General features: G+C 39.3%; 1 protein-coding gene across 2 annotated transcripts; it reads right to left on the bottom strand.

The window, feature by feature from the left end:
• Positions 1-7,554: 7,554 nt before the first annotated feature.
• LOC130424950 (uncharacterized) lies at positions 7,555-11,846 on the bottom strand. 2 transcript variants are annotated; one of them, XR_008907016.1, is made up of 2 exons: positions 8,407-11,846; positions 7,555-7,881 (listed from the first exon to the last, which is right to left on the bottom strand). XR_008907016.1 is itself a non-coding variant. In XM_056750960.1 (2 exons), the coding sequence occupies exons 1-2, from the start codon at positions 8,612-8,614 to the stop codon at positions 7,601-7,603; spliced, it is 489 nt and encodes a 162-aa protein (XP_056606938.1). In that variant the 5' UTR covers positions 8,615-8,787; the 3' UTR covers positions 7,555-7,600. The 2 variants fall into 2 exon arrangements, 1 of the variants encoding a protein (XP_056606938.1); XM_056750960.1 differs by having other exon boundaries at positions 8,407-8,787.
• Between the last annotated feature and the right edge of the window lie 247 nt (positions 11,847-12,093).

A 12,093-nucleotide genomic window follows, 5' to 3' on the forward strand; every position in this document is an offset into this window, starting at 1 on the left:
TGAGTGCCTGCTACATTTCTACCGATTCTTGATTTTGGGGATGTTATTTACCAGCATGTCCCCTCTTGTCTTCTTTCTTCCTTGGATGCTTTGTATCACAGTGCTTTGAGATTTATAACTGAGTGTAAATTTACAACACATCACTGTGAATTATATGAAAGAGTTGCTTGGCCTCCTTTGTGACTCCTTTAATTAAATTGCTTCAGTTTTCATAATCTTTAAAAAAATTGTTTAACACCTCAGCACACATAAACCATGATGTTTAATTTACAGTGGTAGAGGACGGTCTGCTGTGACATGGAATAAAATGTTACACCCACAGTTACATGTTCAAGATGTCATGTAAAATATCCATTTTAAATGAATGTATTTCAAAATATCCATTGTCATTTTTTTATTTGACTTTGTCATCTAAAAGGCCATACCTTTCCAAATGTTAAAAGTGGTGGAAACGGCCTATCTCTAAAGGCTAATTGTAATTTGGAGAAATGCCTTTCAATACTGTAAGAGGAGGCTAAGGATCAGAAAGATATTTTTAAGGAACATATTCATTATGAAATTAAGTCTAAGTTTTTATGTATTTTTTATGTAAAAGCAATTTCAGTTAGGACCTTTAAATCAAGAAAAAAAAAATTGAAATTAAAAAAAAATTGAAGATAAGTAATATTTTATTGGCAGATTTGCTAAATTTACATTTGGCGGTATGGCTCTGTTCTAAATTCCCTGTCCTTCTCATGAGCTCCATGAAAAGTGAAGACGTGGAAGCAGCAGCATCTGGGGTGACTCTCCCGCTTTAGCTGGGAAAGCGGCTCCACCCCCCAAACAAAACCATGCTGGGAATCCTCTGCCGGCTCTTCCTACAGAATCGAAGAGCCAGCATAGGAACCAAATGAACGGTTCAGAGTACGTCTGTCTCTGAAACTAGAATTACTGCACTTCTCATGTTACTGCTTTCCCAAGACAATCGCTTGATTTTCAACTGTAATTGTATGGATACAAGCATCTGCCGAATGAATAAATGTGAACGCAAGTTACTGCAAGTGAAAGGGTGAGCATATATTGATAAATCTGAAATTGTTAAATCATGTGTTGGATTAAAATAATCTGTCAGTGTAGTAAATTTGCCACCTCTAAGAAAACCATAGAAAGCCATGAGCAGAACAGATTCCAGCAAAAGATCAGAATAAGGCCCAAAGCACCCTTCCCTCAACAGTGAAATTAACTTTCGTAAGAGTGAGCGTGAAAAAGAGAGACACTTATCATTACCTGGAGGTTTTTCTCTTTTGAGACCTTTTACATATCCTACTTTAAATTACCTGCATATATTTCACATTTGTCATTTACTTTTTTCTTTACATAGTAATATTCAGATACAGCCATAGTGCCATCTGCAAGAAACAGGATAGGCAAGTTTAAACTGTTTTAACTGTTCATAGAGATTCAAACAGGTCAGCATCATATTTGTACGCTCCAAACGTAACATGTTTGATAAGACTCATGCCCCAAAAGACGTTGTAAATATGTAAAAAGTAACCTATGGTATCGCGCCACAACTGCCAGCAGGAAATCTGGTACGTATAGATACATGACATTCTTTCTATAATGTAACTCCCCCATTGCCGACCGTTCACTGTTCTTAAGGCCGATGGGTGGTGGTGGCACAGGGTTGCCTTGCCACTTGTGCGAGGGCCCGCAAATCGCTGCTTGCAGCTTTAATTAAAAATGTTTCTGTTATGAAAATAAAAGTTTTCCAAAGAAAAGTAGATTTTGTTTGTGAAAAAGGGAGACGCTTATTATTGCCATGAGGTTTTTCTCTTTTGAGACCATTGAGCAGAAGACGAATAGATAAATTTTTTAATAGGCTGACGGATCCAGGCAGCGCAGGTGGAACTGGATGCTGACAATCATATTTTTAAATGCTTGAAGTTTTCTTGATTCAAAACAATGAACTATAAAAGCACTAACACATGAAATATCAACTGGTAGAACAGGTACAGAGAAGGTAGCAGAGAAAGAACTGACGTGAGACCAAGCGAGATGTACATTTTTGATGTAGATTTAGCTAGACCTTAACACATAAATCGAGCTGCAGAGTGCAGATAAGACAGAAGGGTCGTGTCTAGTCAAGTACGGTTTGGTTGAAAGAGGGGCAGACCAGGCTGGATAGCGCTACCTCCGGATATAGGAGATGGAATTTCTGAAAATTCAAATCGAGACAAGGAATCAGCAATTTGATTGCTTAGCCTGGAATGTGAGCTGCCCGAAATTTGAAGTTACCCATGACTGATAACCAAGTAAGGCGCATAACAAACCTATTTATAAATGGCACTGAAGATTGACCCTTATTAATTATATTAACAGTTGACTTGTCGCAAAAGAAAAGGATTTGTTTCCTAGCCCAGTGTTTATCCCACAAAATACAGGCTATAACAATTGGATATAGTTCCCACAGAGATGTTGACAAAGTATTATCTGATATGGAAAGGGCGCATTTGGCCATGCGGTAGCACACCATTGACCATTAAAGACCCCCCAAAACCAACGGAATGCGCAGCATCTGTTTACAATTTAAGGGCTGCGGTAGATTCAAGATCGTCATTATAGAAAAAGGAGATGCCATTCCAATTATCGACGAGCAAAGACCAAAAGCTGAGATCTGATCTGCAACCTGCATTTTAGGTAACTATGTCCTTAAGATCCTTGACGGACTTTGAGAGGTCAAGGAGCCTGGCTATAAAGGACCTGCCCTGGGGAATGATTTTCTCTGCAAAATTAAGGTGGCCTAACAACGAAAGCAAATCTATTTTCTCATGGCTTCTCTTATGCGATAATTTTTTTCCATGGGCAGTGAGGCTTGCATGACATAGGAATCTAATGTGATGCCAAGAAACTAGACAACTTTAAGGGGACCTATTGCTTTTTCGACGGAGAGAGGAATGCCTATTTTGTTGAACGTGCATTTCAGTGCTGAGATACAGCAATACAGGATAATCTTTTAATAAAAATAATTTTAAAGGCGTTTTGAGATATCTGCCTTTGCTAACCAAGCACCTCTCCCTGCTTGCTAAATGAATTTAATAGTGTCGTCGAGGGATGCATAGAACAGAGAAAAAGAGTTGAAGGAATAAGACTGTGTACTTTGAGCATTGTCATTTTGGGGGGCAGAGAGTCACTGGGAGCTGTTTTTTGTTTTTCCTCCATTCAACTTTAGCGGCCTTCTCTGGGTTAATGCCAAAGAAGCACCTTAAAAAGATAAATAAATGAATACCTTTGTTGCTCACAAACATACACCGATCACCATAAACAAAACAGCATTGCAACAATCAGACTTTTAAGAAGTAACACAGCCAAGAATATTGCTTTTATAATGTATTGTAAAGAAATAATTAATGCATTCCATTGCAGCCATAATGACTTATAAAATGATACAACATAGCTTTTTTTGTATTTTATTGTATTGTTTTAAAACTATGCTTATAATGCATTTTAAATGCAGGGTTTGTGGAAAGTGCTTAGAGTAACAAGGAAGTATTGGTAATGTTTAATTTTTTGGGTGAACTTTCAAACAATTTCATACTTAGAAATAGTTTGGTGGCTACCTTTGCAGGAACTCCAGAGTAGAACCCAGCTTCAAAGGATAATGAATGTTAAAGCAGTAGTAACTGCCAAACATTATGCAGATTGCTGAGATGAAAGTAGAAATGTGTCTAGTTGTAATCCGTTGGTCGATGCTCAACATGAACAGCTTTGATGTGTAGCACGAAGAGCCTAAAGACAAAAACAAATAAAAGTGGTTTTTAAGGTTTAGTCCCAGTTTGTTGGAATTCTAATCGCTTAAAAAATAATTCAGACATTATAACTGTATTTGAACTTTAACGATAACCTTCCTTAGAAAAGTTTTAAATTTGAAAAACAATGTTTTCATTCAAACTTACCACAGACAATGATGCAGGGTGTTGCTGGTAATTTGTCTAGCTCTACATCTTCGACAGGGCAAGACTCTTCCACATAATGAAACATCTTCTCTTCCTTTTCATTGAAGTAGGCCAGCAGGAGCAGCACCATGTCTTTGAAATCGTCAGAACAGCCCTCGATTTGACCCCTCATAACTTCAAGCTTTGCCGCAGCTTGCAGTACTTGCTTCTTCCTGTCTCCACCAACAGTTTTAAGAAAGTTTAGGAGTCGCTGTCCCTTTTTATCCAAGCTGTTGAGGAACATCTCCTTCAGATCAATTCCTGCTTGAAGTGTACACACATACCGACCTCTTGAAATAAAAAAGGCCAGTTCTCACAAAGCTGTTGCATGGTTATACCCTTGTTTATGTCTTGGCGTTGTGTGTAGTATGTTGCTTTTAAAAGGGTGGCAACTACGTCTTTGTCAACAGTTGCAATTTAAGACATAATCTTCATTTGTTGTCGTTTATCCAACTGGCTCTCTTCGGTCTCATTGAGTGGCAAAATCTTTAATTCCCAATTCACACATCCGTATGTGTCCTGAAAGGCTGCCTTTTTTTCAGCACGAATCACATCTGTGTCAGAGTCTTCGGTTCTGGTGCGTTTCTTGACTTTTGGCACATGTGATCTTTTTACATTTTCTACACGATTCTGAAACTGTTTGACCAGCGAATGATACCCTGTACCAACTTTATCACCTTCGATAACATCCTGCAATAATGCTTGGTATTTTGTCACCATCTTCTTTGCAATGGCAGTCGAACTTTGTTAACTGGGACAGTCACATATCTTCAACATTTCAGAAACCACAATTCTGACAATCTCTCTATGTAATCGAGGACTTAGTCTCTTCTTTCGTTCTAAATCTCTCTTCAATGAGAAATTTCTTCTGGAAGCTTCTGCCATGGAACTTTGAAATTGTCTGCCCAGTCTGAAGCAACTTTGGAACCCGTTGCAAGAAGTGATGAGGTTGATGAACAAAAGGGTACACGATTGCCACTGCTTTCTATAGAACTTTATGAGCTATCAGTCCTTTTTCCTCTACAGGAACAGAGGAAAATACATTCCCTTAATTGAACACTTATGAAACTATATTAAGAACGCATAAGTTATAAAGTCATGTGATGAAATGAACTTACTTTTCTGGCTCCATACAGATACCAGTCGTCTGGCCTGTATGGGTCGTAATACTGGAAGGAGATCTGTTTCCTGGACATACTGAAGATCTGCAGGTGTTGTTACTCCAAGCGAGTTCAGCGTCTCCACAACTGATTGCAGCACAGAAGATGAAAGATCCTTCAGTACCTCAGCAACTGCACTGGTTACATTCCATTGCTGTGATTCATCCATTACTAAAAAAAGAAATACAAAATTAACAAATGCATTAATATGTGTGGTGTTTAGTTACACAAATAAACAGTGGAATATTGTGAATCACAAATTTTTATTATTGATTATAGACCCAATATAATGCTACAACAATGCTGAACTTGTAATGAGCTAATGTGACACTACACTGTGTTTCAGTGGAACTACTCTACAGCCTTGCATCATGTAAGATGTCAGTGTGTAAAATTCAGGAAAGTCCTCAAGGTTCAAACACTCCACCCTTTCACTGGTGTCTCTTAGCGACTACAAATGATACTCGGAAAGAAAGTCTGCAATAAAAACTTTTGACAGTAAATCAACTCGATCTCCTGTGATAAACATGAGCAAAAGTTCACCAAATTCCACTGTGTCATCATTTTTAATGACAACCAGTTGACCCTTCTTGAATACAGTTCCTTTATACTGTATTTCTACAGAAACCTTTGCTTGTGTTTCACTGAAGCTGAACTGACGAACAGCATTTTTGACTGCTTCACTGTAAAGCTCAGAACAAAATGGAGAACTCCCTTTCATTTACAATACCGGGGGACAGGACCCACCTGTCAAATAGGCCTGATACGACTGATGTCTCTCTGAAAGGGTGTGAGACAAGTTCTTGAAATTTTTTGAATGTCTTGTACATCTTTTGAAGTAACTATGCTTACTTTCAAATCTGATTGTCTATAATCTGATCAATGGACCAAATTTGAGTATCAGACCTGGATAGTGCCGCAGATAATGATGTTTGGGTCTCAGATTCACTTCTGGAAAGGCTGCTTTTCTGGACTACAAGTACTCTTGGATTAGAACATCCAAATAAGCAACCTGCGACACTGAAATTTTCTGACCGCAAATCAGTTCAACAATGTCTTTTAGCTGTTAGTTTTAGTGTTAGTTGCCAAACTTCATCTGCAGGATCAAGCAAATCAAATCACCAAGTATAACTGGTAAAAGCCTTAAAAAAAATCAAATTTTGAATGGCCTGACCTGTCAGCTTAAGTCTATGTGGACTGACCCCGCAAGGTTTTGTGGAAGCATCAGAGCCACTATATTTAAACTGACTAATTTGGCGGTTAAGAATTGGGTAAGTAAACCACTTTTTCTTGACAAAATACTTGAGGTAAAGGGCAAGATCATAAGACAACACTCCTTCAAAAAGATTGAGGCCAAGGCAAGGTGGCAAGCCACGTTGGCACACTTTAAAGTTCTTCAAAGTATTTAAAACTGAATTTAACTTTACACCTTGAACTTCTGTAGCGCCTTCTGTCTGTAACTGCTTAACAGCAGAATCATATCTCTCAACAGTGCGTAATGGACCACAAACATTTGGGTCGACATTCTGAAATTCCTCTTTCGTAACCAGACAGTACCTGCAGAAATACTTGGACTGACTAAAGTTTTCCAAGAATCCACCAATGTAGTGTGATCCTAAATTATCTCCAGCAATGGAGTACAGACTGCCTTTTATAACAGACTGATCTGACAACGCAATCCCGTTTTCCCTCAAGATCTTTCAGGTCTGCTATTAGCTGTGAGAAAACACTTTCACTGCCAAAGTCTTTAAAGTCCTTCTCTCTGCACAGCATATCCAGTTGCATATGTTCTGTGTTTGACCTAAGGTGAGATGACAAATTCACAAGAGAGAAGTAAACGGCCAGAATTTTGTGCTTCTTACGCGCAGAGCCTAAGGCATCCTGATAGAGCAGTAGCTGAAGGCTTTGGTTGCCTTGAGAGAGGTTCCTGGACTTGAGTATTTGGCCATCTGTGCAATCACAAAGAATGTCAGCAGAATTTTGTTCAGACAGGTGCAGTGAAATGTAATTCTTCCCAATATCTGAATTTAACAAACTCTTCAATGTCTCTTTCACAGGTACATAGTATGCAAACTGCTCTTTCCGATTATCATCTCTACCTAAATCTATTCCTTCTGGTTCAACATAATTTAATACTTTCTTAAAGGCCTGACTTCTTGAGTACTCTGTTAGCATAGGCCACTTATGACACAAAGAAAACAAGTCTGATTCTTTCAAAGTAGCAAAGATTTTAGAAATTGTTTCCTCAGGTAAAGACAAATCATCCTGCAAACGTGAATGAAGCTTACTAAAAGTATATGTTTGTCCCAATTCGTGAATATTTTGCATCTCACCTACAATATTCTGGATTGTAGAAACTGGGAGAAGAAACTGTCCTTGTAATTCCAGATAAAATAAACTGAAATTATATAAGCTTACTGTCATGGCAGACAAAGGGAGACTCAAGTGCGGGGCAAAAACAAGGCTTTATTGATAGGTTAATAACTCCACCACAGTCTGGTAAAAAGCACACACAGACGACCCCCTGCGGGCCACGGGGAAGAATCTGTAGAGAACTGGGTCCGGGGAGGCAGCTCGACCCGGAGCTCGCTCGGCGAGAGAATCTGTAGAGAACTGGGTCCGGGGAGGAAGCTCGACCCGGAGCTCGCTAGGCGAGAGAATCTGTAGTGCCTGGTAACGGGTGGAATCCAGGAGCAATCGTGGAGCTTGGTGAAGCAGGAGATCGCAGTCCGGAACGCCAACGGGATCTGTTGTAAGTGCAGCGGGAGAGGTTACAAGGCAGGGCAGCAGAAAACAGAAGTAGGGTAGTTATCTCACAGAGCTAAGGCTAGGACGTGACAAGGCTAAGGCTAAGGCTTAAGACAAGGGCTAAAGCTAAGCCTAAGGCTAAGGCTAGGACGTCTAGTACACGCTAGAACGTAGGCAGTCTGAGCTGGCAAAAACACGCAACGGTCAGTCAAGGAACGAGGGAAAACAGAGGGGTTATAAAGGTAATTCTAAGGGGAGGTAATAGAAGGCAGGTGAATGTGATAATTACAAACAAGTCACCGGTGAGGGGAAAGCCCTAACGGGGAAAACACGAGGGCGTGGTAAATGACGTAGACACCGAGAGCGTGCTAGCCACTAAACACGGATCGCACGTGCTTGACAAAACAAACATAACACCTCCCCAGCCAGACAACACAAAGACAAGAACGGGATCATGACACTTACATTTCTTAAATACAAGTCATCAAAATTTTGACATGTGCCTATTTCAAATTCTGACTCACCTGCATTTGCATCCAGGTCAGAAGCTGTAGGACATTGTTCAGTTGAAACCGATGAAATCTCTGGTGCAGAATGTTGATGCGAATGATCATTGATATCAAATGAGTAGTTCCTGTGCTTCCTGGACATATGGGAGGTAAAAGAAGACATGATTTGAAAAACCCTTTTGCACCCTTTCACTGGACAATTAACTGCACGGCCTTCCTTCATATGGTTCTTAAAATGAGCAACAAGACCAGGCACATCATTACACTGATGACCACAAAGTGCAATATTGCATGTCAAGGCTGTATCAGTTACTCCATGTGCAGGCACAGTACATGTAGAGGTGTTATGGCAATGATAAAAGTGATTCTTAAATCCTTCATATTTGGAAAACGACTGTTTGCAATTCTCAACTCAACTCAACTTTATTTATATAGCGCGTTTTACAATTTTCATTGTTACAAAGCAGCTGTACAATGAGACACATTGAATACAAGTATGAATTCTAAAGCAGCCTCCCCGGCCAGCCAGATAGTGCAAAACAATATGCAAATGGTGGTGAGGAACCCAAATATCCCATCGAGAAAAAAAACCTCAGGGGAACCCAGGCCCGACCAGGGGATTCCAGTTCCCCTCTGGCAAAAGCTGTTGCCTCTGCACAAGCTCAACAGTGCTTGCACAACAAGGCTTAATAAAAATATAAAAATTAAGGATTTAAGATTATCATTAACAATCTAATAGCATTTGAAATGTTGTAGGAAAAACAAAGTTGTCGCGTCCTTTATCCAGCTCTATCCTCTTAGCTCTTGTCAGGTCACGGCTTCCCATTCTCTGCTCTGCCATCAGGTATGGGCATGAACTGGATCCTGCGGTAACCTTGGAACAAAGAGACAAGACTGGCTGAGAGTAGAGTACTGTTCTGCACTCTTTGATGCAACAAGTACATCATTTGTTGTTGGATGTGTTCCTGGTTCCGGTTGATCTAAATAATGCAGCCTAAATCCTTTGAGGATTAATATTATGGAGGTGTAATGTATGCAAGATTAAAAAGATGAGTCTTTAGTCTAGATTTAAACTGACAGAGTGTGTCTGCCTCCCGGACAGTGCAGGGAAGAATATTCCAAAGTTTAGGCGCTAGATAAGAAAAGGATCTACCACTTGCACTTGATTTTGAAATTCTAGGTATTACCAACTGACAGGACGCCTGAGAGTGTAATGTACGTTGAGGTCTGTAATACAATAGAAGTTCATTCAAATACTGCGGCGCTAGACCATGTAGGGCTTTATAGGTAATAAGCAAGATCTTAAAGTTAATGCGATGCTTCATAGGTAACCAGTGCAAGGTTGACAGAACCGGGGTTATATGCTCATACTTTTTTGTACGTGTAAGAACTCGAGCTGCAACGTTTTGAACCAGTTGCAATTTTTGTAATAGGCCCGCAGGGCAACCACCTAGAAGTGCATTACAGTAATCTAGTCTTAATGTCATGAATGCATGAATTAATTTCTCTGCATCTGACAGTGACAGCATATGACGTAATTTGGATATATTCTTAAAATGGAAAAATGCAATTTTACAGGTGTTGGCGACATGGCTTTCAAATGACAGAGTACTGTCGAATACAACGCCAAGATTCTTAGCTGATGACGAGGATTTTATGGGGCATCCGTCAATCGTTAAGCAGTATTCTTGGTTGTTACGCATAGCAGTTTTCGGTCCAGTAAGTAACACATCTGTTTTGTCCGAGTTTAGTAGTAAAAAATTGTTACTCATCCACATTTTTAAGTCAACTATGCAATCCTTTATTCGATAGAACTGCTGGGTTTCATGAGGCTTCGAGGAAATATAAAGTTGAGTATCATCAGCATAACAGTGAAAGCTTATTCCGTGTCGCTGTATTATATCTCCTAGAGGTAGCATGTATAATGCGAAGAGCAGAGGCCCCAAGACTGAGCCTTGTGGTACACCGTACTGGACTTGTGATTTGCGGGACACCTCAATGTTTATTGCTACAAATTGAAAACGGTCGGATAAATAAGACTCAAACCATTTCAATGCTATTCCTTTAATGCCGACGTAATTTTCGAGTCTATGTAGAAGTATGCTGTGGTCAATGGTGTCAAATGCAGCACTGAGGTCTAGCAGCACCAATAATGAAATACAGCCACGGTCAGACGCTAAAAGCAGATCATTTGTAACTCTGATCAAAGCAGTCTCTGTACTGTGACATGCTCGAAATCCAGACTGGAATTCATCATTAATGTCATTCTTTTGGAGGAAGGAGCATAATTGAGTTGAAACTACTTTTTCCAGAACTTTAGATATAAAAGGTAAATACGATATAGGCCTGGAATTCCCTAGTTCTTTAGGGTCAAGTTTTTTTTTTTAAAAGAGGCCTTATAACAGCCACCTTAAATGCTTTAGGCACATGTCCTTATGTCAGAGATGAGTTAATAATACTGAGAAGAGGATCTATAATTTCTGGGAGCATTTCTTTCAGTAGTTTTGTAGGTTTAGGGTCTAGCATGCATGTTGTTGATTTAGATGATCTAATGATTTTAGACAGTTCATCGTGATCTACTATAGAAAATAATTGCAATTTCTCCTTAGGGGTGCTGTAGTTAGTTTGTTCAGCGGATTTCACTACAGGTTGCATTGTTATAATTTTTTCTCTTATATCTTGGATTTTACTCGTGAAGTAGTTCATAAATTCATCACTGTTATGCTGATAATCAGAATCTGACGTTGATGACGACTTATTTTTTATTAATTTAGCCACGGTGTTAAATAAAAACCTAGGGTTGTGATGGTTTTCCTCTATTAGTGTTGAAAAGTAGGTGGATCTAGACGTTTTTATGGCATTCCTGTAATTTCGAGTACTATCCTTCCATGCTATACGAAATACCTCTAAATTAGTTTTCTTAAAGTTGCGCTCCATTTTCCGGGACGCTTTTTTTAGAGTCTGAGTGTGTTCATTATACCACGGTGTTGGGCTGCTATTTTTAATTTTCTTTAAACACAGAGGAGCAACTGTGTCTAATATTTCCGAGAAAGTAGAGTTAAAATTTTCAATAATAGTGTCAAAATCGTCAACGCTTTTACTCATGCTAGATATTTTAGACAATTCAGGCAGATTATCGAGAAACGGAACTTTGGTGTTTGATTTGCAGCCGTAGGCCATTGAAGCAAACATAATATCAGATAATGATCCGAAATATATTCACTCTGCTGAACGATTTTAACATCGTCCACATTTATACCATAAGAAAGTATTAAATCTAAAGTATGATTACGAAGGTGAGTGGGTCCTGACACATGTTGACTAACGCCCATGGAGTTAAGAGTGTCTTTGAAAGCCAGTCCCAAGGCATCTGTATCATTGTCTACATGGATATTAAAGTCACCGACGACAAGGACTCTATCTGCGGCCAGTACTAGTTCTGATAAGGACCCACCAAAATCTTTAATAAAATCTGTGTGGTGCCCTGGAGGCCTATATACAATAGCTAGAATAAATTTAAAAAATGTTTTATCCTTAGTATTAGGTGTCGATACGTGAAGTACCATGACTTCAAAAGAATTGTATTTAAAATTAGACTTCTGAGAGGTGATAAAAGAATTATTGTAAAGTGCAGCGACACCTCCCCCTCTACCTTTTAGACGAGGCTCGTGTTTATAGTAATAATCTTGGGGAACGGATTCA

This window comes from Triplophysa dalaica, chromosome 6, assembly GCF_015846415.1.
Source record: "Triplophysa dalaica isolate WHDGS20190420 chromosome 6, ASM1584641v1, whole genome shotgun sequence".
NCBI classification, from domain to species: Eukaryota; Metazoa; Chordata; class Actinopteri; order Cypriniformes; family Nemacheilidae; genus Triplophysa; species Triplophysa dalaica.